Source organism: Typopeltis vanoorti, chromosome 14 (genome assembly GCF_054136105.1).
Source record: "Typopeltis vanoorti isolate ZY-2024b chromosome 14, IOZ_Tvanoo_1.0, whole genome shotgun sequence".
In the NCBI taxonomy this organism is placed as follows: Eukaryota; Metazoa; Arthropoda; class Arachnida; order Uropygi; family Thelyphonidae; genus Typopeltis; species Typopeltis vanoorti.
The window spans coordinates 72,056,550-72,083,761 of record NC_143562.1 but is presented as its reverse complement, the minus strand read 5'-3'; the positions used below and the strand labels follow the sequence as shown (position 1 = coordinate 72,083,761).

Below are 27,212 nucleotides of genomic sequence, written 5' to 3'. Positions count from 1 at the left end.
TCTCGGATCTAGAAGTGTTTCTCGTTATTTCCATTGACATGAACCTTATCATTTACTTTAGAATTGTGTGAAGTGAATGTAAATAAGCAATGTTGTCCGAATATTAAGATGGATTCTGAATAGTGGTAAGAATAAAATAGTATACGTAGTAAAGAGTAACAATAGCTAACAATAACCAACTTGCTGTTGACATTGTTTTAATTAAGAGAAAGTACCAATTCTAAATTGTTCTCTGGCAGTTAATTGTTGGATGACGCCAAAAATTTTACGTAGTACATTTAACTACAACACTTGGATTGTTATGAAAAATTTATCTGTTACGTGTATCACATTCTAAGTGGGGACGTATTAACCATATATTTTGATTCGTTACGTATGTTGGCTTTTCCCAAATAATGCATCACTGCAGTCGGATAGCATTGATTAACACTGAGTCTACAAATTTCCATGCACAACAAAGACAAGGTTAATAAAATATTTTGTACGATTATATTATCTAAAATCACAGCTACGGTATAAAAAATTGCGTTTCTAGTATGAAAAGATGGAAAAATTAAAAGAAAGAGTAGTCCTGTAGAGCACCCCCTGTGCCGACCTGTAGCTGCAGCGAAGGACAATTAAACCACACTACGTCCTGATTACTCCGATAAGATTTGGAACAGAAACTTGCAACGTTACTGTTCTTATTATTATAACAACCTTAATAGCTCAACCTTAATATCTAAAATGATGAAGTTACAAAACTAAATGAGAAACTTTTAAAAATATCTAAAAGGTATCCATAAAACATTGTGAGTGTCAGCAAAACTTAGTCGTATAGCAGATACTCACAATGGGCAGTACTCACAGGGAATTAAGATAAGAATGAAATACTAAGCAGATAATAATATGATAAATATGGTTTTAAGTTAGCATTGAAATTTAGAATCAACATGCGTGGCAATGAAAATGTAGATTTCAAAATATTTTATTAATAAATCAAAAATATAATTTTAATAATTACCTTGCATTAAGTTTAGAAAGAATAATCAATTAGACTTTTGTAACGATGCTCAGAGCATAATAAGCGAGGCTGATAGAGCCTCCATTAGTTCAGTCCGTGTAGACGACGCCCACTGGTTGGAAACGCCTTCGTTCGAATTCTGTCTAGGAAGGGAAGAACCTTTTTCGTGAGGTATCAGGGATCCTCCCTCATCACAGAAATTCTATTTTTCGTCTCGTAATTAGGCAAACAGGAGAAAAAACACGGTACATTACAACTAACGGTAACATCGTTTTCATACAAGGTACGGATGTCCGTATTGTTATCCCAGCTGTTGTGACATCATACTATAAATAAATAGAGGCAGCTGAAATTATGACCTAACTAAGAATTCATTTCTAGTTGACGAATTTGCTACTCAAACATTTTTAGTCAGTCACACGCATCTCCAATCGAATCCGACATTTGTTATTTCTTTCTTGATCTCAGGTAAGACCTAACGAGCGTACTAAGAAGAAATAGAGGTTTTTCTTATTATATCAACTTATACACTGAGATGCTGCAAAATTTATAGCAAATCAATGAGGTGTGTGTGTGTGTGTGTGTGTGTGGACAGGAGTAAGAGAAAGGTAATCGGTTGATATATTCTTTTTAGAGTATTCGTAATTGTAGTGTTTCTCGTTTGTTCGTTTCGGTGAATAACCTTCAAGCATCAGTGTGTTTCGTGGTACAAAGATAGTTGAAATGGATCACAAATAGAATAGTAGGTCCAATGAGTCCATCCAACTGCAACTGGATGGTGTGCAGTTGTTGTTGTTCTGTTATTATAAGGTTACTGGAAACGAAGCACATGATCAATGCTAATCTTTTGAACAGTGAATGTAGAAATATATGTAGAAATGATAAAATTCGGAATCTAAAACAGTGACTGCAAAGAGTCTACGGGCGATGTATCGTTGATTAGCCAAACTGCCCTCTTCTGAGGATCACTAATTTTTAGGAATACCACCTCGAAGGCGTGCGCAGTATTGAAAAACTGGATGCATTTCGGATTTGTACGTAGTTAGCAGCTGGACAAATGAAAAACAATATCTCGAGCGAAACACAACGCCGAAATTTTCGAAAGCCGCGGTTACTACAGTATAGCGCAAAAAACAAACAAACAAACAAACAAACAAACAAAAACAGTACTGATTAACTACAAGGATATATGATATGAAATAAACAGGCTAATAAACCCGTTTAAGCAAAAAATATTTATGTTTACACATGATGATGATGTGTACATCCACAATTCTCAGTGTGGAATCCTGGTGAAATAACAACTGTAGATTACGTGCTCCAAATTTCAAGGCAGGTTTCATAGCGCACGCGGAGGTTCTCTGAAGAACAAGGGCCGGGACATATGCTGGACACAGTGGCGCACCTAGAGGGGGGGGGGAAGGGTTCCTGGCGCCCTTAAAGAAAAAGTAAAAAAACACTAGAAAATTTTCCAAAAATCTTTTCCTAATTAAAATTAATGTTTTTTTTAAATTATGTTGTGTCGTGTCTTCTATTTCTATACTAATCATGAATTAGAGATTATTGAAGATGCGCAGTCATGGGTCGTATGCGATGCCTAATTTGTATTTTCAAATCGTCTACTCAACTCGGTTTCCCCCAAAATTAAACCCTGAATTAGCCTTTCTTCCAGTAGCGTAGAATTATGCGCTACTGGAAGGGGGGGTCGATGTTCTGTATTCTTTTTTTTTTTCATAAACATATAAAAACATATAAAACATTATTTGTTTTAATAATAAACAAGATCTGTTTGTAACAAAGGCCACAACCAGGTGTCAGACGAAGAACAGATCTCGTCATAAGCGCTAAGATGAGCATTATCAAAGGTAAGGGGAGAAGATTAGAAGTCCTTTATTTGAAAACAAAAATACAAAATTATGCTTGAAAGTATGGAAGATAAGTCAGTTGTTACGCCCCATTGAAGGACGCATGGAGATCACGGTTTAGGGACTGATTGTAGATTATGGCGAAGTGTAAAACAGTTGAGCGCTGCAAGGTTTGTCGAATGAGTAGAAAGAGGAATGAGAAGTGTGTTAATGGTAAAACTGGTCAAGGTTTGAGATCATTGATAGAAAATTGTTTAATATGAGTGTGAAGAAAAACAGTACCACCCACCTCCCAAGGAGTTCCTGCATTACTGGAAAATTTTGAAGGGAGGACACCCTCCAATATTATACATTCTTAACGGCTAGCGAGAAAATCCGCAGACCATAAAATGACATTTTTACAAGAAAACCGTGAAGCGATACCAGATATCAAATATTCTGGAGATGTCGACTACAACATCAAGACGGATTTCTTTTAACCTTGCAATGGCCCATGGCCGGAGGTGGGTGATGTAGATGAAATCCCTTCATGTGGAGTTTGACCAGCAAAATCCATATTGCTGGTTATTGATTAGCTGAAAGGTCTGCAGTTGTTGAAGAAGTTGGTTTGACCAATACTTAATCAGCGTCGAAACAAGAGCAATAGGGCGATAGTTTGATAATAGGTGCATCATTTTATTTTACCAGCTTATATTAATTATAATAATACTAATAATTATTTTTTTGAATCGGCAGCAATGAGCTAGCTTCCATGGTGTGGGTGGATTTTAGAGCTTAGTATAATACAGTGTAGAGACGATAAATTACAGAAGCTCATCTCTTAAGCAGTTCAAGGGATTCCATCAGGAAGAGGATCTTGTTTGATATCCAGCTTGTTCAAGATTACACTGATGTCTTTCGGGTAGAAGGCCACAGGAGGTATTTAATGTAATGGTCGACGTATAAGTAGTATGCCTTAGTCATCTATGAAGGAATTGATTGATCTCTATGTTTAGCCTATTCTCTATATATTAGCGTTCTCTATATTTAGCCTTTTAAAGTTAGTCCTAAAGCTGTTATTGATTGGTTTGCAAGTTACTCCGAAGCCGGAATTTTAATTATGAGCCATTTACAGTATGATGTTAATAATTTTTTATTATTTTTTTTTTGACAGCATTACAACATCTTGGAAAAACCGCTGCTTGTCGGTATGTTGGGCAGTAACTTTAAACAGAATTGTGAATGATCACTGTTATTCTAACGGGGATAATTTCTATTTCTGTAATACAATCACAACGGGTATCAGGAGAGCAGAAGAGTAGTCTGACTATGGGAAGGACATTCTGAGATCTTCCCACTTGGCGTTGCTGTAATGCTAAAAAAGTATACGAAGTTTTCACTGGATCAGCGGACACTATACCACTAGAGGTGCTGGTAATTAGTATTCACCTTTCGTATTGTGGTATCTACGTAAAGGTGTCGGCAAATGTGTTTATTTCTACACGGCTACACAGCCAGAAGTTGCTAGGAGTTTGATTTCAACCACTCACCAAAAGTGATTAGTTAGTCAATCTTTAGTTTTGACAAGTAACCTTTAAACTCTAATCTCAAAAAATAAATAATAAATAAATAGGAAGGCTAGAGAACTCGCACTATTATATGCAAAAATATATATCTTTAGAATTAGGGAACAACGAGATGGTGACAGTTGTCTGCTGCACTCTACTCTTATAACTAAGATATCATTGATAAATAGCCTTAGGCCATCAATCAAGGACCGATATAGGTGGTGTCTGGTTACTTATCTATCATCGAAAATTGCGTTCGCAACCTCCTCGCCTAGCAACTTTGGGGAATAAAAGGCGTTAGCAGAATTTTTTTCATTGAATTATTGATATTATAATCATTAATAAATTCTTAATATTAAAATCAACATTACGAATAATTATTCTTTAATAATGAAATAATAATTTCTCTTATTTATTTATTTATTTACAATAAACATTTAAATAAAAAAAATCAGCCGTTTGTGAACAAAGAGCAATACTATGAAAAGTATATCTCAATGCTATTTACGGAGCAATTAAAGATGTGCTGCTTGGAAAGACGTCAAAGGACAGCTCCAATGGGTAAGCTATACAATGTGCCATGTAACAAGTCGCGTGTTATAGGCCGTGTAGGAGGAATATGATGCTCCCGAGTCAGTCCAACTACGCCCTCTGAAGTGGCTGCTTTTATGCCATCGGAAGAAGCACGTAACAGGAATTTTTTATTGTTCATCCTGCGATTACTTTGTGATCTTTTTTGCTGTTTATAACGACTAACGTTGTTGTTTTGTGTTTAAAATTTACTAACTTTACTAACCTGCTGGTAGCGTCTTTCACGCTATGGGATAACACCAGTCGTATGAATTCTAATTCTATTTTTGTTTTTTAACTTTTTAGACCCAGAAACAGACCATGGACAAGACTCTCCTCATCCCACCGAGGAACAGGACTGGAGGAGTGGAGATACCGGTGTTAAATTGTGAATGAAGATATTTATAATTAATAATACTTCACTCATCATTAACATGATCTACCATATCATAAGAAGGACTTATTTAAATTTATTTTGTTGGTCTCTTGCTTATAAAATGTTACTCATGTAATTCCTTTTGAGTTTTGTTAGTTAATTTTATTTATGTAATTTTAGGGTATATCAGAGACATGAAAAGGCTCTGTATTAAAGTGTCATTTATTTTATTTGCTTTATTCCTTTCATAATAATATAAGAAACTGTGATGGATATAATTTTAATATATCCAGAGGATTCCTTGTGATGTCATTTGACTGGTTGTTGTGAGAAATCATGCAAATTTCTCCTAGCGCGTGTTGGACCGTGAACTACTATATTCCAAGGGGAAAGCAAGTTCGATGTGAACTAAACCCTTGAGAACCAGTTACTGGCGGGAAAACGGAACGAGTATACAGCAAAACGAATGTAAAAAGGAGAAAGGAGTGCGGAAGTTAGGAGAACGGTAGCTAGAGACAGAAGCGGGATTATGACGTGCGAAAAACAGAGAAAGGACTGGGAATCGCTTGGCATTTTAACTTACGTTTTTCAGAGTTGGATTTCTACCAAAACTTCCTAACGCCTAGCAGGGGAAAAGTGCAGGACATAGGATAATACGTGGAAGAAATGGGTAGAAAATTTAAACCAAATGCAAAAAGGTTATAATTCTCCCGAGTCTATAAATCAATCGCGGAAATAGAAGATTCTTTTAAGTTTGTGTTACTAGAAAGTAAAAGTCAGCAAGGACTTTAAAGATGTTGTTCGATCTCCTTATGATGTGATGAAGCTATATCCTGGTAAGATTACCTTTACTATACTTATTGAGAAGTAACGAAAATTAATTCCGCCAAAAGCAATTTTATTCCTAGTTGCTGTATTCAGCGAGTCAAGATTGAATGAGTGATGTACTAGGACCTTTCCCTCTTCAAGTGACAAATGCTGTATTATTGAATTAAGTGTTCATTGACTGAACGAGAACATTGAGAAGCCTATTTGTTGTAATTTAGGAATCTGGAACTTACAAGAACTAATTTTGATTGACTGAACTTACAAATGAATGTCTGATGGTTCTTGAGTTGTATTCTTTCTGAATATCTTGAACTGATTTGATATTTAAATGTTTTGAGATGTAACCTTGGTCACAGTGAGGTTATGATGGACGTTCTTTGTAACAAGAAGAATAAGATCAGTTAATATAGTTTTTAATTATAAATTTGAAGCTCAGCTGAATAGTGTACTAGTATCTTAATGAGAGTTTTATATTCGTTTAATTGTAATGCCCCTGTTGGAAGATTGTGTTATGATGTAATTATATGTGACACTGCATTAAATGTTTTTTTATTTTTTATTTCTTATCTAAGATCGATCTAGAGTTTGCCAGATTTTATTTCACTGAACCGCTTATTAAATATTTCGAACTGAAAGCGGGATCTTTGCTTAGTAGTGAGAACCTCGGCCTAAAATCAGCTTTATAATAACCTGGTACAGTTGAAGGTTGATTTATCAAATTTGCTCATGTAATGCAGAACATAGAGTGGCGCAGTAATAATACACATTTTCTTTATGTTAGGATGATATATCAGTCTACAACTAGTTAAATACTAACGAGAGAGAATCATAGGACGATAAACTTGATTGAGCAGAAGCTACGATACAACACCGGGATTGGAGGAGCCCAGAGTCGTAACATAAGTATTTAAAGAGCTGAAAGAAGCCGACAATATCTAACGACAACTAGGAACTTTTCTTCCCTATGGTGGAGGAAAGATACTAGAAGGTTTTCCTCCAGAGGAAATGTAGAACTATGAAACTATGGAGTAAATTACTCACGCTTAGAAAAAGTACTGTGCAAGCTCTTTCAGGCGATTTTATATACCTCCAGTTTTCTTTTTCGATACCACAAAAGTCAAGATAAATAGAGAAACGATTCCACGCACGTCCGAGCGTACTCGTGTGTGTGCGTGTGCGAAAACTGATACCACGTTAGTTTGGCTTAAAAAATTCGAGTATTTGATGGGATACAACCACAAACATTCAAACTTTACGCATTTATATAATCTCGCAACTATTAATGTTGGGAGTTTATATAAATGTTCAATTTGGGTATGGTTGGTGCTCCAGCAGATCTCTTCTGCAAATTTCTATTCATCTGCATATAGAAATTAAACTGAATTAAATATTCCGAATACAATAAAACCTATTCAGCATATATTTTTGCAACTGTCTTATTAAATTGCTATAAATTATTTTCAAAGTTTGATATTTACGAAGAATTTTTTCAGAAAGATTTTGAATGAAAATAAAAAATTAAAGTAGGGAAGATTTTGGTTTAAATTAATATTTCTGGAAACTCAAAGATGATTTCGGCTATTTTTCTGATTCTTTTCCAGGAAAGTTTATAAACCTAAAGGGCATTAGCACTTTTGTAGAGATAAGTATTTTTTTTCTTCAATTTTATGCATGTTTATATTTCAATGATATTTTTGTAATCTCTAGATACCAAACATGGAATATTTTAAGTTCCCTTGCACATCCAGCAACCGGGTCTCATTTTATTAGAAAACGATTTCTTCGTTAATATAATAATTGAAAATTACAATGCAAAACATAATACACAACGCCTTTGCTAAGAGAACAAAATGTTACCATTTAGTATATTTTCTCTGCAAACATTTTAATGGAATTTTGATTTGTATGAAACATAACTGTTTCATTTATTCATCAGGTTCACAGTTCTGATCTTTATTTTGTGATCTTCCTTGTGATGTAGTGAGCACTTTCTAATACTTTAACGTGTCGAATATTTGCGATATATTTAGCTTATTATTCCATAGATAAGTGAGGAAACAGCTCGGAATATTTCCAATACTCAGGAAACAACAAGAATTTCAAACTGTATAAAATTACCTTCGAAATTAAAAATAAATCAACAAGTAGCAAATCACATTATTTACTAATGCTTAGTAATTATTATAATTACAGCTAATTTTACCAAGATTTGAAAATTATCTCTCTGCATTTTTATTATATTGAGAATACATTCAGATGAAGTCATAATTTTTGAAGTCGGATCTGTTATCCGTTTCAGTCCTGGTCAACCTTTCAATAAGACTCTGATTTGTGGCTACTGGAATGTTTGTTCAGTTAGTGAGCGCGGGGGAATTCCCTGAAAAAATCATCGAAGCAGGCCTAAAAAAATAAAATAAAATACATGTATATTCCTCATTTTCTGAAGATATTTTATACAGAGCATCGATGAATTACGAAATTGTACTGAAAATACAGTATAATAAACATACGAGTAATGGCTGTGAAATATAAATAAAATGATATCCGAATAATTCATAAAATATGTTGACCAATTCTTTCGGAATGCAGAAATCTTGTTTAATGTAAATTGCATTATAAGCGCGCACTTCAAGAACTAAGTGATCATAGATCTAGCAAAACAGGGTGCACTGTGAGAATGATAATCCAACAAATAACTTCCAACTCACCAGTAAATAACTGATAACATGAAACCTCTCCATTGTATGCATGAAAGTTCATAGTCCATTTTTATGAATACAAAGTAGATGTTCCTGTATGTAGCAAGAGCTGGTCATTCATAATCCAACTTCAGCATACTAGATAGGTTCACAAATTTCGGTAAATAACACCTATTGCAAGCAAGAAACGTCTATTACAAAGCATGTTCTGAATAATCAGATGCTGCCTACACTCTGGAGTTTTTATGAAACGCACTGGTGTGACTGTCAGAACGACAATGCCCCATGCCACATAGCTATTACAGCTGTTATAGAATTGTATAAACAGATGGGTGTTAAACCACTGCCCTGGCCTCCACAGATTCCTGACCTCTAAACATCGAATGTATGCAGGACGAATTGGAGCGACTATTCAGGTCGAGAGCAGCACGTTATAAATCTGTCGCTGAACTCAGTGCTGCTTTGATAGAGAAATGAAGACAAATTCCACCTGATGTCTGGCGCACATTGATGGAGAGCCTCCCTCAAAGGATGAAGTAAGTAATCAAATCCAAAGGTGAACATTCCCGATATTAGAGTCCGCCTGCTGGTATCAATTGAAAATTGCTAAAGTATCTGACTGGATGTTTCTAGCATGGTTAATTTTTTCCCGTAGTTTTAATGATCCATGTACTGATAAAATGCAATATTTCTATCCTGTAAATAAAATCATTTTATTAATAAAGAAGTTAGTTTACCTTTATTGTGTGCTAATCTTTTTATAATTATAATCAAATAAATTAGGAAATTTTAAATTAGTTTACCGTTGCTTCATGGGCGTCCCTCATAAATACATCATAGTCCTGAAATAGAGAAAGAAAAATAAACCAAACGGTTTCTAAGCACAGGCAGAAGAAAATCATGAGGAAATTATAAAATGACTCTATCATAATATGGATATCGTTATCATTGCTAAATCATGACATTCTCGTTCCACTAAAATTCGTTTATTTTCACGGTCAAACAGTTTTATTTTTTTATTTTTTTAAAACGCACTCACTACACATCGTGACAAAACATACACTAAAATAGTCATATTATTATACAGTATGAAGTTGAAATAATCTACAACAATATAACCGAGAAAATAGGCAACAATTTGAAAATTCATATCATTGCTCCATGATATGTGATATGTTATGTGAAATAATCGGATTTAAATGAATGTTAATCATAGTCTATTCCTTATAAAAGTCTCATTTGTTTGAGTATTTTTCCTGTATTCCTTTCCATATTCACAGCAAAAAATGTATATATATGTATATAAAAATGCAATATATATATATATATATATATATATTATTTTGGACAAACTAACAAATCTATTGAACAACGGATAGAAGAGCATAAGAGAGACATCTCTTACAAAAGATCACATGCAACTGCGCTATCCAGTCATGTTCTTTTTTCAAATAATCCTAATGATGACTAATAAAGCCACTCCATTTGCAGGGATAGAACAGAACATATTTTTCGCTGTGATGATGAGGTTGAAAGAAAAATTGTAGAATCAAGGGAAATCCTGCTGAACTCTGTCCACTTAAACAACAATTTGAGTTATAACATCCCAGATAGCCATGCTGCAGTTATTCAATATCGGCGTTCACGAGAGCCTGCACGCACACTTGCAATAAACAATGGCACGCCTGTTAGAACAACTTGTAAAAATACAACGTTTTTTATGTATCAATTATGTGTGGCAATTTTTATCTGTAATTTCCATTTTTTTAGATAATTCAATGTTTATTACTATTCTTTTCCTTTATGAATACCTGAGGAAGGCTGTTATAAACCGAAATTAGTTGTATTATTCTCATTAAGAACTTTATAAGTTATTTCGGTTTTTAAGTCATTAAATCTATGTTTTGAAATGTATCACAACAACCGAATGAAAGCCTATGATCACACACACACACACACACACACACACACACACACACACACACACACACACACACACACACACACACACACACACACACACACACACACACACACACACACACACACACACACACACACACACACACACACACACACACACACACACACACACACACACACACACACACACACACACACACACATATATATAAGCTTTAATGACTGTTACCGAGGTAACAGTCATTATAATATTTATAATGACTGTTATAAATATCTTTATATATATAAATATATGAAGATATTTATATATATTATAAATATTATAAAACGCTTTTTTTAATATTTCAACCGAGTAAAAATTAATTCTGAATATATATATATATATATATATATATATATATATATATATATATAATGCTGAAATCGAGAATAATTATAAGATTTTAATGGTATAACACACTACTAGTTTCGGCTTTTGTCAACCTTCTTCAGATGTCTTTTAAAAAATGAAACGTTAAAAACACTGAAGCTTAAAAACTGAGAAACATAGAAAAAATTGCAGAACATGATTAACATGAAAAACGCTACAGTTACATTTAAGTTGTCCTTTCAATCGTGGCATCGTTTGGTGAGTGCGTGCTGCAGTCTCTCGTGAACGCCTGTACTGAATGGCTATCTGGGAGGCAGAATGGCTATCTGGGAGGTTGTAGCTGAAATTGTTATTTAAATGTTCATGATTAAGGATGATTTCTCTGGACTCCACAATTTTTTTTTCAAACTCATCATGGCAACGAAAGATGTTTTTGGATCTATCCCAGCAGATTGAATGACCCTGGTGTTCATCATCAGGATTGTTTGAGAAAAGAACACGACTAGACAAGGCACTGGCGCGTATTCCTTTGTAAGAGATGTCTCTCTTATGCTCCTCTATACGTAATTCAATAGATTTATCTGTTTGACCAAAATAAGGGATATTACAGTCACACCATATCTTGTACACGCCAGGATATTTCAGATTATTATGATGAGGCTTCGGATGGCTTAGTAGAGAGCGGATATTTGGAAGTGTAGTAAATAAAGTCCTGATGTTGTATTTCTTTTAGAACTCCAGCTAAGTTTTGAGAAACTGCACTGATGTATGGGATAGAGATATTACCCTTAATATTGGTTATTTATTTCTTCATTGCGGTGGTTAGGAGGATCTAGAAGGAATTTTTTAATGATTCTATCAGAATATCCATTTTTTCTAAAGACATATGTGAGGTAATTAAGTTCTTTTTTATAGTTCATCCGGGTCATTTAGAAGAGAACGTGCTCTGTGTCCTAAGGTAGAAATAGTTCCAAGTTTTTGTGGAAGAAAACGATGGGACTGACTATGAAGATATTTATTAGTGTGTGTAGGATTTCTATACATAGAAATTCTAAATTTTCCAGAGCAGCGGGACAGTTTTATATCCAAGAAAGATAGGGAATTTTCATATTCAAGTTCAGCTGTGAATTTTATATTAGGATGTTGATTATTGAGATGATTAAGAAAATCCATGAGAGAATTGCGGCCCTGGCTTCAAGTAATAAAAATGTCATCCACATAACGTTTCCAAAGTTTAGGTTTAAACGAGAAGGATGATATAGCGTTTGTTTCAAAATCCTCTAAATAAATGTTTGCAAGAATAGGGGATAAATGATTGACCATCCTTAGACCTTGGTTTTGTTTATAGATGGTTTCTTGATATCGAAAGTAACCAGAGGTAATGCAATGGCTTTTGTGTTTGTGTCTCGCGATCTTTTGTTTATACCGCACCAATCATATGCACGTCTTAATAGCTGCCCTATCTGTCTGTTTCGCGCTCTTCTTTCACCTTTTATTAATTATATACCATATAATTGAGGGATTAAAGGAAGAAGTGAACGAAAAGACAATTAACTATTTCTAGTGAACACTGTAGTTGTTCTTAGATGGTTGTTTGTACGGCGGTAGAATTCTCCAGCATGCAGGATGAGAGTAGGTTACACTTATCTGCAGGAAACAGAAGATATTTTGATACCATAACGATTCTGGAAAGAATTGTCGAATCCAAAGAAATCGTCCTCAATCCAGTCCATCTAAACAATAACATCAGCTTTAATCGAGAGATAGCTTCCTGTATTGAGACCACATGTTTATTAAATACGAACAGGATACGTGAAAACCCGACAAGTTTCGTAAGTCGTATGACTCACATCATCAGGCGCATTGGTGTATAAAAAGTTAAACATAACTTAAAAAGATTAACTTCATAGTCCATTAGAAACATCTAATGGACTATGAATTTAATCTTTTAAAAAATTGAAACATTCCGGTACTGAAACGTGGTCTCAATACCGGAATCTATCTCTCGAACTACTGAACAACTACGGAAACCTTCGCGCACATCAACTATATATAATCGTTTCATTGCGCTGCTATCACATTTTGGTGTTTTCGAGACCTTGAAGGCATGAGCACACAAACAATGATGAGATACACAAAACAGCTTAAAATGTTAATAGGTTAACGCTTTAATATATAAATTTATAATTTCAGAAATGTTTTTTGGTACTTCCATCATATTATGAATTCCAAGACGAAACTAATTGTGCTATATATATCATCATCATCAAATTCCTGCCTTGTACCCTCAAGGGGTGTACAGGATATGATAGTACTACATGAGAAAAATTACATCATTACTAACTTCCTATATACAATTTTCCTCCAAATCAGTCTGTTACTTGTCAAGACTCCAACCTTATCAGATCTTATATTTCTATCGTCTAAGGCACCGTATCAATCCACCTCTACCTTGGACTTCCTCTGGGTCGTTTTGCTGCCAACCTGACAGAGAACACATGTTTTGCTAATCTTTCTGTCTATATATATATACCTGTTACATGATACCTGATTTAGTCATTATACTATTGTCATGTTTACATATGATTATATAATAATATTCATGTTAACAATATCATATCTGGTTATAATTTATAGCTCCACAAATTATTATTATTTTCTTTTTTAAATAAACTTCCAGACTATCCAAAACATACTTACATGTTGCTTGTATCTCTCCGAAATACACATGTTAACCTAAAATAAAAACCCTTTCTTTTATAAGAAAACAGTTACTGAATATTGACATTATAACTGATTTCTGAATGCGAATAATACTCATAAACAAAGAATATCGTTATCAGTAAAGTTATTTTTCTAGGAACTATAAACATTTGATACAAATATATCACCTTCTTCTTATTGTGCTATCTTCTATCGAAGGTCAGCGACCATCTTGGCGAACAAACTGCGATCTTGTGTTAATCTGAGCAGTTGTACACTGCTCTTTCCTGTCCACGTCTTGATATTGTCAAACCATGATATTCTTTTTCTTCCTCTAGTTCCTTTGCCATCAATTCTTCCTACCAAAATAGTTTGTAGAAGTTGGTATTTGCTGTTTCTCATGATGTGTCCAAGATATGATGTTTTTCGTTTCTTGATTATTTGTACAAGATGTTTAGCTTTGCCAATGGGTTTTAAGACATCTTCATTGGTAATTTTTTCTGTCCATGATATCTTTAGCATTCTTCTGTATAGCCACATCTCAAAGGCTTCGATTTTCTTGATGGTTGTCGCCTTCAGTGTCCATGTTTCAACTCCATAGAGCAGAATAGACCACACGTAGCATTTCAGCATTCAGCTTCTGACTTCCATGTTTAGGTCTTTATTGCAGAATAGTGTTCACATTTTCATGAAGGACTGCCGTGCAACTTCAATCCTTGTCTTTATATCTATTTCTGGATCCCACCGTTCATTAAGCCAGCAACCAAGATATTTATATATTGACACTTGATCAATATTTTTCCCATTGAGTGTCAGTTTCATTGATGAGGCTGGATGTATGCTGATGATCATGTATTTTGTCTTGTTGATGTTTATATTTATTCCCATTCTTTGGCTTTCTATGTATACTCTGTCAACGAGTTTTTGGAGATCCATAATGTTATCTGCAATTAGCACGGTGTCATCTGCTTATCGTAGGTTGTTAACAATCTTTCAATTTATTGTGATTCCCTCTGGACATTCTTCCAATGCTTTTTTAAAGATTACCTCTGCATATATGTTGAACAGGAGTGGTGAGAGCACACATCCTTGTCTCACTCCTCTTTTGATGTTAATATCACTGGTGGTAATGTTGTCTAATTGAACGGTAGCTGACTGATTCCAATACAGATTTGTTATTAGTCTTATGTCTTGTTCGTCTAGCCTTATTTGTTGAAGGATTTCTATTAAGTTGGTGTGTCTGACTTTGTCGAATGCTTTTTCAAAATCTATGAAACACATAAAGACAGATTTCTGTTTTTCTATGCATTTTTGTATCAATATTTGGGTACAGAAAAGGACCTCTCTAGTACCAAAACCATTCCGAAAGCCGAATTGTGTTTCACTTAGAGTTTCTTCACTTTTTCTATAAATGCGATTCTGAATTACTTTCAAAAATATTTTTAATGTTTGGCTCATTATACTAATAAGTCTGAGGTCACCACAGGAATTCGCTTTGGGTTTCTTTGGGATAGTGATAAATGTAGATTTGAGCCAATCTGATGGAAATTTATCACTTTCATATATTTTATTAAATAGTTTTTCAAGAAGTTTGATGTTATCTGGTTCGATTAATTTTAAAAATTCTGTTTGCACACCATCTGGTCCACTAGCCTTTCCTGTTTTACTTGTTTGTATAGCATTCTCTATTTCGCATTTCAGGATTGCTGGTCCTTGAATGTTATCTTTTATATTTATAGGCTTCTGTCTAGTATCATTGAAAAGTTCTGTTACATATTTTATCCAAATCTGTGCTTTATTCTCTTCTTCTAGAACTATTTTTCCATTTTCGTCTCTTAGAGACACTATTTGCTTTTTCCTCAGTTTTCCGGAAATTTCGTTGATTTTCTTATACAGATTGAAATTATCATGTTGTTTCTGAAGCAGTTCAATTTCAGTACATAAATTTTTCATCCAATTTTCCTTGGCGTCTTTTATTTTTTTCTTGATGATGTTATGTGCTTCTGTATACCTGGCTAGGTCTTTGTTTTTATACATTCTTCTTGTATCAATAAGAGAAAGAATCTCATCTGTCATCCATTCCTGTTGTTTTATATTATTCTCATAACCTACTTCTTCAATACTTGTTGTTACGATGGCATTCTTTAAGCTGTTCCAAAGAGATTCGACACTTTTATTTTCTTCTATGTTAATCTGTTGTAATCGCAGGTTAAGCTGTGTCTTGGCACTTTTATTTATGTTCGGGTCTTTCAGTTTTTCTACATCAATTTTCTTTTTCTTCTTTTGTGATTTTTTAGCTGATTTTAATCTAAGACGTATTTCTGCAACTATGGGATTGTGGTCTGATGAGATATCTGCTCCAGGATAAGTCTTTGCACTCTTTATACTACTGTGGAATCTTTTATTTATCAGTATATAATCAATTTGATTTCTGACAATATTATGTTGGTTATCTTGAGGCGATTTCCAAGTGTACAGTCTTCTGGGTGGAAGTTTAAACCAGGTATTTGCTATTGTTAGATCTTCCTCCTGACAGAATTGGACTAGGCGATCTCCTCTGTCATTTCTGGTGCCTAAGCCATGTTCGCCAACAATTTCTCCATCACCCCCTCTTCCCACTTTTGCATTGAAGTCACCCATCACTATGTTTATATCATGTTTCTTTGTTAGGTTTTTAATCTCTTTTAGGTGTTCATAAAACTCTTCAACATCTTCTTCACTTTTGTCAGCTGTGGGTGCATAAGCTTGGATGATATTTATGTTAACGGGGTTTCCCTTAGGTTGTAACAGCATTATCCTTTCAGAAAATGGAATCCAATTTAGTACTGATTTATTGATTTCTTCATCTACTATTACAGCTACACCATGTCGATGTTTGTTCTCATCATTCCCAGAGTAATACATTGTCATATTATCTTGTTGACACTTTCCAGATCCTGGCCATCTTGTCTCGCAAATTCCCAAAATCCGGATGCCCAGCCTCTTCATTTCGCTTGTGGCATTTCTTAATTTGCCAGCTTCATACAGAGTTCTGACATTCCAAGTTGCAATTTTAAAAGTGGACACCATTTTGAGCCCGGAGATTCTTCGCACCACTGTCCCATTTTAGGGACGCCGGGAACTTGGGGCCAATTGTAAGGGTTTGCTCGCCATGGTGGTTGTTCTGGAGATAAGGTAGAGCAGTAGTTTCTCCATTTGCTTTCTGCTCCGCAGTATTACAGACGTACACAATATAATCATATTGCCATCTGAAAATCTCTGATCACAAGCTTTTCCGTCATCATTTGGCTTCAACCTTGTGTCAGTACTCACAATGCTGCTTCCCAATGTCAGGGGCGGTGACCCCAGTAGGTACTTATTTAATGGCGGCACTACTCGCCATGTCACCGAGTTGTCATTGGGCTTTGTGAGGTTTTAAGTGAGACAGAGTTACCACTTCTGCTCCCCCACGCCCTGATAGCTCAGTCGCTGTTGGTCCACGGTTGCTTATTCGCCAGATTGCTCTGCTTATATCGCAGCTAACCTCCATTGAAGGCTGTTCCCCGATCCGCCACCTGGGGACGCACCAGGTAGTAGTCAGCTTTTTATTAAACAAATATTGTCTAAAAAACACCATTCCTCACGATGGACCGATAGTAAGACGATCTTCCACCTACACTAGCAACCGAAAAACTGTTAAATGCAGTCTAGGAACTGGAACAGTGCTTCAAGACGTGAATAATTGATGTTAAAAAGCGGGATAGGGCAACAGGGCATCGCAGCTGAAGCTTACTGAATCATCGTAGACAGCTAGATTCAAAATTTGGATTACCAATAATCCAAAACAAATGTTTAAGAATATCATACAAAACTGAAGTTCTTGGAAATATACATCCTCAATGAGAAGCCAGTAACCCTGAGATCAAAACCTTCCCATGTGAAAGGGGCATGGAAATTCTTTGTAAATGCAACAATTGCCCCTAACGCATTAATCCGCCAAGTGTTTGACTACAGTAAGAATGAAGACCACATGATCACTCTCCCCAGTCGTAAGCAATGTCGATAATTGTTCTGATCCTATGAAAAGATCCAAAAATTTCATACACCGAGAAATTTCCATCACATATGGCTTCAGGTAACTGTATAAGTTCAATTTCTAAAGAACTGAACTGACATCCTCTCGATTCTGCCGTACTTTACTCTGTCACCAATTCATCGGATTTAATCCAAAGTAGCATTTCTTTGCCATATCGTCTTTATTCTCCTTGAAAATGCTACACCGTTCACATTTTATCCTTCTGACTACATTATATATTTTTAGCCAAGTCTTAAATGCTGTAGCGGCTTTCGGAATTGCACGAACCAATGCAAAGAACTGATCCCACTTGTTCCTGATACTTGTGTCATTAGTATGTAGACCCTGTAGAATTCCCTGATGCCAATATTTACCTTATATCTTCGATTAACTATTTCATTCGATATTGTTCATCGGGAGACTAGTGTCCGTATATCCATGTGTGTGTGTGGGAGGGGGGGCTGTTTCATAAGTATGCGACTGAGAGTTTATAAGAGAGCACACCCGATTCCTGACATTGCACATCCGCACCCTCAGCGAAAAAATATCGCAGAAGACTGCTGACTCCAAAGACTCCAACTTCATTTAAGTACGTCAGCATTATATAAATCCTTCTGTCATTCAAATCATGACAATAGTAGGTGACCACAATCTTTACATCAGTTCTCTCTACAGAGAATGATTTAGTTAGCCTCTCTCTCTCTCTCTCTCTCTCTCTCTCTCTGTCGGAGTCTGGCAGGAAAGTTCGAATCTTTAGTCTGTCTTAATTCATTTTAATATTTTGTATTTCAAATAACACTTTGGTATTTTGTCTCTCACAGTATTTCTAACTTATCGGATCATTACTGCTAGATGTAAGACGAAAATCACTCTATAAACCCTAAGGATATGCCATCAATTATCTTGTCTGAATGTTAATATGTGTAGATATTTTTTGTTATAGTTTAACTAATGTATTCTTTCTATGAACTAACATAACACATTGTCCACATTTTGTCTAAATAATAATACATAATAAATAAATAATAAATAATAATAAACGTAGGACTTTCTCTAAACTAAAGTAAGAAAAGTTAATTTAAATAATATGCTTAATAAAACTAATTTAGTAATTAACTAACAATATTAGTATTCGAAACCAACTGGTTCAAAATATTTTCTTGTATATTTACAAATATCTACTTGATTGAAGGAAGTTCTATAATAATCTTTCGCACAGAAACATTTCATTTAGCTTTTTGTAAAGAAATTTTACACGTTCATTTCCTGGAGATTTTTAGAAAATCCCACATTCTGATTATCTCCTAGTCGCAACATTTTGAATCTACATCGGTTATGTTGATAACTATATCATTAAATTCGATTTCTCTACAAACTTATGACGTGGTTGTTTAATCAAAAGCCAAAACTATACATATGAGGCAAGCATATGTCGAGGGATAAAAATTTGTTTACCACATTCTAAACGTCTAAGATCTCACCATCCCGAGAACAGCTCTTGCTCGAACCTTTGATTTTCCAGCGAACGATCATGATTGTTACCTACTTAGATAAGATTACTGGCTGAAATATCTGATAAGTAGAATTGCTTTAGAAGCGTTGTATGAAACATAAATTATCTGATTGAAATTAGCATGTTCATCGCTCTTCACTTTGATTCACTTGCCATGACGCTCGCATCCCGGTTTTTCATCTCAATAACACATTTTACAAATCAATTTATTTCAATTTAGAATGTATATTTCTTATTTTCTTCATATTATTATTAAAGATATATTTACATTTCATATTACAACAATTCATTTTTTACGAAACAAGAAATACAAATTTATATAAAACTCTTCTTGCCAAATGTTATTACAAAACTTACATTGTGTGACGTCGGATTCGAATTACAATAACCGTTCACATATTCCAAATATCTGTCTTCACTCTCTGGAAAGTGTAAGGAGAGGCAGTGCCCTATACTTTCTCTTATCTGAAAATAAATTACTCTTATTATATATGAATCCAATTTATTAAAAATGCTAATGATATTTTAGTAGTCTAAAAACGAACTATTTTCTTAGCCTAGTTTCCCAAACCATTATAAGATGCATAAACTCTTTGAAATTTAAATTCATACATGGTAAGAAATTAATTTCATAAACACGATGTGGTATCAGTTAATATATATTCTGTGTGTAATTTTATTTCACCTGTACAAATATTTTAATAACTAACACCTAACACTGAATTTAGTTTAACAGAATTTCTATTCAAATCAAATAGCCTGAAATGAAAGCAAAAAGTGTTTTTATCTGACGGCCTTTGAAGCATTTTCATTAGAAAAAAAAATCTAAATTTTCAGAATCCAATCTTCGTCAACTCTGGTGTATGATAATTTTTAATCTTAAATATACCATCTTTCTCGATGTGGTTTATTCTTGAATATTTCTTTCTTCCTTTTATTTCAAAAAAAGAAAAGAAAAGATTATTTTCGCAGATATGTGAAAAATTACTTCGAAAAAGATAAATCAATTTTAATTTCAGTTTCTAAGGCAATAGGAAGAACAAACACTGCTATACTGATTTGAAGCCACTAAACTAGTTACAAAGTTACTATGTAATCAATCACTAACAATCCGCAATGAGGGATCTATGTATAACATCTCCCATTCCTGGACAAATTCCCAGGAAACGTTTAGAGAATCTCCACGGAGTGTCCTTGACATTTCCAAGACTTTGATGTAATTTAGCACAAATGTCTATTAACTAAACTCTTATCATTTGGTGCGCTCTGGATTTCTGTAAATATTTTCTTAGCTTTATGACTCAGGCTCAATCCGAGTGATGGGCAATAGCTCCTCTTCTAACAGTTCATTTATGGTGGGCGGTACTTCGCTCTGTTCTTTAACTCAACTGATTTCTTCCTTGTGTATAATAGAAGTGTTACCCAGCTTAGTGTGAATGAAATGAAGAGTTTTGGGAAGATAGCCTATTGCATTATTTTTAATTTGAAAAATCAATGTGTAAAATATGCATAACTCACTACAACCTAAACCTTATCTAGAACTGTAAACTCTATTATCTTGACTTCTAGTTTTCAAAACATTCAAAACTGGGATTTAGATAATCCCCTCAATTACAATGCTGGCAAAAGCACATCTCTGCTTTATTTTACAAAAGGAAGACCCCTCTTCTGAACCAGTCTTTCTTCTTTAAACATAGAAATTTTCATTCAAGATTAGATTTATCTTCTTGAGGTAAAATTTACCACAAATATCTCTTGGCACAAACATATTACAAATATTATCTTCTGTGCCTCCGAAAAAATACATCTTCTCTTCCGCTGAGGTGTCACTTTAACTCAAGTATCTCATAACTCTATACAAATCAGAAATCTCCGGCAATTGCATATTATACTCATATCGGTAGTGATGTCCCTAAGAGCTCCCTAAAATGCTATATTCTATACGAAAAAGGATAGTTATTTTGATTAATAATATTCGAGACACGAATACCTTTTGATGACCCTCAAAGAAGCATCGACTAACTGATCATTCTATGAATACTTCTATGTGCACTGTTCATCATAATTGCCCTCATTAATTTAACAGTTCAAATACAAACGCTAACACACAAAATATTAAAACAAAAAAATAAATTTGATGGGCGAATAAAACCGATGGCAGTGGTTTATAACAGATGCCACAGTACTATAGCAATAATTGGCAGAGTTATAGTAATAACCCTTTAGTAATAAGTGGAATCGTTAGAGATAATATATAATCTTGAGACCCTTTTATAAGAATATGAAGTAGAACTTCAATAATCCATGAAGTTCGTAGTTCATGGTCACTGTCATCTGCTATAAACTCTCTGAATGATTCCAGATTGATTATACAATGGTAGAATGCTCAGGCCACTCCACTTATAATTCCTATCAGTTTTTTTGTTTCCATTGAAACTTACATAATTAAACTGGGAAAGAATAGATATTGCAGTAACATCAGCATGAATCCAGATTTTTACAGTTACTTAATTTTCGCATGTAAACGATAGATAATTGTTTTAAGCAATATATCAGATTTTCAGATATTCCGACTAATTTCCCTTGTGTTGTTAAATATATATGGGTAGAAGAGAAATCTCATGATCAGAAAGAACAGGAATTTATTGAATTGTTGCGAGATAACTTTCTCGAGCAGCATGTGAAAGAAGGAACTCGAGGTCAAAGAGTGTGATTTGCTCAGAGCATCAGAAGGGGATCTCTGTTAATGATATGGCTATTTTACCACCAATTGGTGAAAGTAATCATGCTGTTCTTTCTTGAGAAGTATCTGCTTGTATTGAAGCTCCTATTAAATCAGGCTACATGCTGAATTACAAAGCTGGAAATTATGATTAACTTAGAAGAATACTATCTTTGGTCCCATAGTATCAGTTACTGAATGGAAAAAATGTCAGCAATGCATGGGAATCTTTGAAAAAGTGCTTGAATGCGGCGGTATCTGAATGTATCTCTAGTGTTCGAAGAATAAATAGATTGGGAGTGAAATGGATGTGCAGCCTTATTAAGCTAGAGATCCACAAGAAGAGGTTGATTTGGAAAGAATATCGTGAGAATAAGAGTGAGAGGAGTTATGAAATGTATAAAGCTCAGGCCAGAAAGGTAACGAGTGTTGTGAGAAAAGCTAAAACGGAGTATGAAACAAAATTGCCCATGCAAGCTAAAGGCAACCCAAAATAATTTTATCTTTATGTCTCAAGCAAAAGAAAGAATGAATGTGGAAGAATAACTTTATTGAATGCAGATCGTACACGATTGTAGGAAGTTAAAAAGGTTGTTCCGTTAATGAGTGCTCACTTTGCTAAGATATATCAACCAGGTTTATGCACCGTGGTGCATGGTGCTACTGCTACGTTAGATGAAGAGTTACGGGTTCTTGGAAAAGAGGCTGAAGAGCTCTTGCATAACCTGGATAAGAATTTGTCAATAGGAACAGATGGAATATCTGCCCGTTTGTTAAAGGAATGTTCAGCTGAATTGACTAGGCCTTTCAAACATTTGTATAATTTGATTCTCAGCTCAGGAATGATACCACAGGAATGGAAGGAATGTAATATAGTTCCATTGTACAAGGGTGGTGCAAAAATTGTTGTGTCTAACTACCGAACTATTACTATCTCTGTTGTGGTAGTGAAGATTTTAGAGAAGATGGTAGAACTCGTATACAGAAATGGGTATACAAGCATTCTATACTATGCAGGGAACAGCATGGGTTTACTAAAGAAAGGTCATGTTTTAGCAATATGATCATATTTTATAACAATGTTACGGCCCGGTTGGATAAAAGGAATGGCTACACTATGATAATGTTGGATTTTTCTAAGGCATTTGATAGGATACCACACGACAGGCTGTTGTGTAAACTGGAGAATATGCGACTAAAACATAACCTATTGACCTGGATCAGGGGATGGTTGACAGACAGATATCAAAAAGTGGTATATACAGTGATCGTAAAGCTGCCGATTTAAGGTAACCAGTGGTGTACCTCAGGGTTCAATCCTTGGGCCATTATTGTTCAATCTATACATTAATAACATCAAGCAGGGTATATCATCAGATTTGCAATTGTTTGTTGATGAAACGAAGATAGGCAGGGAAATCAGGAATGCTACTAAAATTCAGAAATTACAAAATGATTTGAATAGACTGGAAATCCGGGCTAACGAAAATGGCTGTCAGTTTAATGTTAGTAAGTGTAAAGCTGTGCACTTTGGCGTGATTAGAGTTCCAGCGGCATATTATATTAGCGGTGTATGCTAGAAGAAACTGAAGAGGCAAGGAATCTTGGTGTATTGATGGATAAGAATTTAAAGTTCAAAGGTCACATAGCAAAAGTTGCAAATACAACTCAGAAGATAACTGATATGTTGAAGCGAACTTTGACATGTAAGGATATAGAAGTAATTTTGCTTCTTTATAAGGCTTTGATAAGACCACACTTGGATTACTGTGTACAGATTTGGTCTCCCGGGTTCCAAGGGGATAAAGAAGCTGTGGAAAGGGTGCAAAGAAGAGTTACAAAGATTATATCTGGATTATGGAATTTTGAGGAATGATTTCGAGTATGTGGATTACAGACTCTGGCTAACAGGAGAAAGAGGAGTGATATCATAGAGGTCTATAAACGTTTGAATGGGTGTCAGAGGATTTCAGCTGATGAAATTTTTCGTTATATGGAAGGCGGGGAAAGAACATGGGGACATCCATGGAAGTTAAGGTTGTGTTCAGTCAAGAAAGGGTTAAGAGCTAGGTTTTTCTCCCAGAGAGCAGTGAGTGAGTGGAGCAATTTGCCCTTACGGGTAGTGAGTGCATCTAGTGGGAATGATTTCAAGGATAGGTATGAAAACTGGATTCGGTAATTTACAGCCTCCCTCGATGAGTACTTGACTCCTTGGAGGTCTTATATAATAATAATAATATGAATAATAATAATATAATATAATGAAGACATCATTAAGGATATCTAAACAAAACTGCATTTCGAGAGACTGAACATTTGACCTTCTCATATTATTAATTTAAATAATTTTAAAATGTTCTAGAGACACCCAAGAGTAAACGTTAAAGCACATCATGCAGTACTCCTTTATGAACGTCATGACAGGGCTGTAATTATGCATCTACGTTCTAGATTAAGGTGGTTAGCTCTATGCTTAAAAGTATACTTTGTTAGCAATTTGCGAGTGCTATAGTTTGGAAGTTTGCTTGGTAGCGGGATGCAGAGTCGGATTTCCGGAATACAAACACCCTGCAAAATTCGTATTAGATCAAACAAATAATCTTCATACAGATTCGTGTTCTTGACTGGATTCGAATGATGGTCTTTCCGGCTCAAAAGCATAGCAAAACCAACTGAATTACGGAAGATACTTCTGCAAAATGTACGGTCCATAAAACTGTTGATACAATGATATGATGTGCTTGGATTTTTTAACTGAAGCAAGTTAACCTTGCTTATCGCATTAAGTAAAACAGGTTTTGAAAATTCATATAGAAGATTATAAAACTTATGTCTTATTACGCAAATTTTCAATATTTATTATAAGTACCAATTTACCCAAGACGATGTTAGTCTAAGTTTAGTGGACTTTTGAAAATTCTGATAGTTTGCAGATGATTTTTATGAAATAGTTTATGCAGTAGATGATCTTCAGCTCCGTCCTTGAACTCATAACTATATTTATTATTGAATAGCATGATTTATCTCTAGTAAACGCCATGCATTTTAACTAAGGTGTCAGACCCTTCGCTCTCTTAATCTTTGAGAGAATTACAGCCTAAATGGGTGAAACCATACAAAAGATTACTGAAAGCATGTTCACATATGTAAGGAAAACGAAACATCGGCATCAAATATGTGTCAAATATTTTAAACTATATTCTAGATTTTGAATGATATCATAATTGGAATTTGGTCTCTCACACTGTTTCTCTCTCTCTCTCTCTCTCTCTCTCTCTCTCTCTAGTTTCAATATGTTATGGAAATTCATTTACTTACCTCTCCTGTATACAGCTCAACACAACCAGCAATTCTTTGTTTAGTGCTTTCAGTTACTAAAAAGAAATGTAGATCACTCTTTACTCGCTTTCACTAAGGGTTAATAAAGAAAGAAGAGAAAGATAGAGAGAGAGAGAGAGAGAGAGAGAGAATAAATGTTAGCATGTAATTCTGATACTCTTATATTTATGCAATATTTGAAAATTTCGATGGTCTTGCACAATTAAATACCCAGAAAACTGGAGGAAAACAAATCGAAGTATATGAAACTTACAAAACTGATATAGGTTAAATATTCTAAACATAGTCTCCCTTAGAAGCAGTGAGTGGATTAATACTAATAGAAAAAGACAGCGAGCGCGATCAACATTAAATCTGAAAGCATATTTTTAGTATAACTCTGCTGTATTAGTTTATATCAGAGAGAATCCTCAGAATATTTTATGTGACAACAGTCCTATTCGTAATATAAAATAATACTAATATGCTAATTATTAGTTATATTTTTAACTCTGCGCGTTATAGTGTAATAATTATTAGTATTATGTTGTAATGAAATTCGTACGGGTACTTACAACAGATCGGATCAGTTATTATAATTCCACCAGTTGATGGCCTAGTCGCTTCCAGCATAGCACACGCCAAAACAAAACATAATCTGATGATATTGAATCCCATTCTCTCAATTAGAAATTAAATCAAGTTTAGTAGAAATACAGTGAGCGAAATAATGTTCATCGAACTTGTCTCCGTATTTATTCTAAACGGTGAAAGAAGCAAAACTCCTCCGTTATCATCTTCGCTTATCTAATTGAAACTTCTTAGAACTAATTGACGTGAATAAAGGCATATCTGTGTTATGGCGAAATCTAGTATAAACACAAGATATCAAAAGGGCAAACAAGACACGGATTCTGTGTAATATTGACGTCATATATGAATCGGATTTTTTTTGTGTATTTGTGACATCAACCAGTAATACGTCTTATTTAAACAACATCACCTACAATGTAATACTTTCGTTTGATTTATTATGCCATCTTTCCTAAAACCGTTGGTTATTCTGCCCACATTATTATATGTGATCCTAATTTATGCATATGTTGGGCCCAATTTCCTTTGCAATCAAATAACTGCAAACTCAGATTATTTATAGAGTTTTATATTTAAAATGATAGACAAGCTCTGCTGGATATCTCATCTCTCACATTATTTTGACAACTTTATGGAGTTTGGAGATCAAAATTTTCATTCCTGCTAACGTGAGATGAAAGGGCTCTGTAAACGTTTGTTTCAATAGACATGGGTTAGCAAGCCGTCTAAGACGATTCGAGTGCGATAATATTATATTGGAATGCAAAAGAATTAATAATAGTTCTGTACTACTGTGTAATTATTGTACTCATGTAAAGTTTCAAAAGTGAAAATTTAAACGCTCTGGGAGGCACAAAAGAATGAGTTTATCGTTTGATCAATTTTCAAATATTAGAAATAACAGTAAAGTTTCAATAAACAATAAACGAGCGGGTTTATATTTATTATTATTATTATTATTATTATTATTATTATTATTATTGCAGGATACCTGCAGGGAGTCCAATAACTCATCGAGGGAGGGCAACTACTCTACACCTCTCCGTCCTCACCACTCACTACACCAACTACAACAAACTACAACTACACCAACGCCATGTACAGACCACCACTAGTATTTTCAGAGA

General features: G+C 34.5%; 1 protein-coding gene across 1 annotated transcript; it reads right to left on the bottom strand.

Moving 5' to 3' along the window:
• Positions 1-8,334: 8,334 nt before the first annotated feature.
• LOC150099642 (uncharacterized) lies at positions 8,335-26,273 on the bottom strand. The gene is made up of 6 exons (XM_090404183.1): positions 26,067-26,273; positions 25,492-25,547; positions 19,809-19,916; positions 13,882-13,917; positions 9,692-9,730; positions 8,335-8,589 (listed from the first exon to the last, which is right to left on the bottom strand). The coding sequence occupies exons 1-6, from the start codon at positions 26,167-26,169 to the stop codon at positions 8,545-8,547; spliced, it is 387 nt and encodes a 128-aa protein (XP_090260309.1). The 5' UTR covers positions 26,170-26,273; the 3' UTR covers positions 8,335-8,544.
• Between the last annotated feature and the right edge of the window lie 939 nt (positions 26,274-27,212).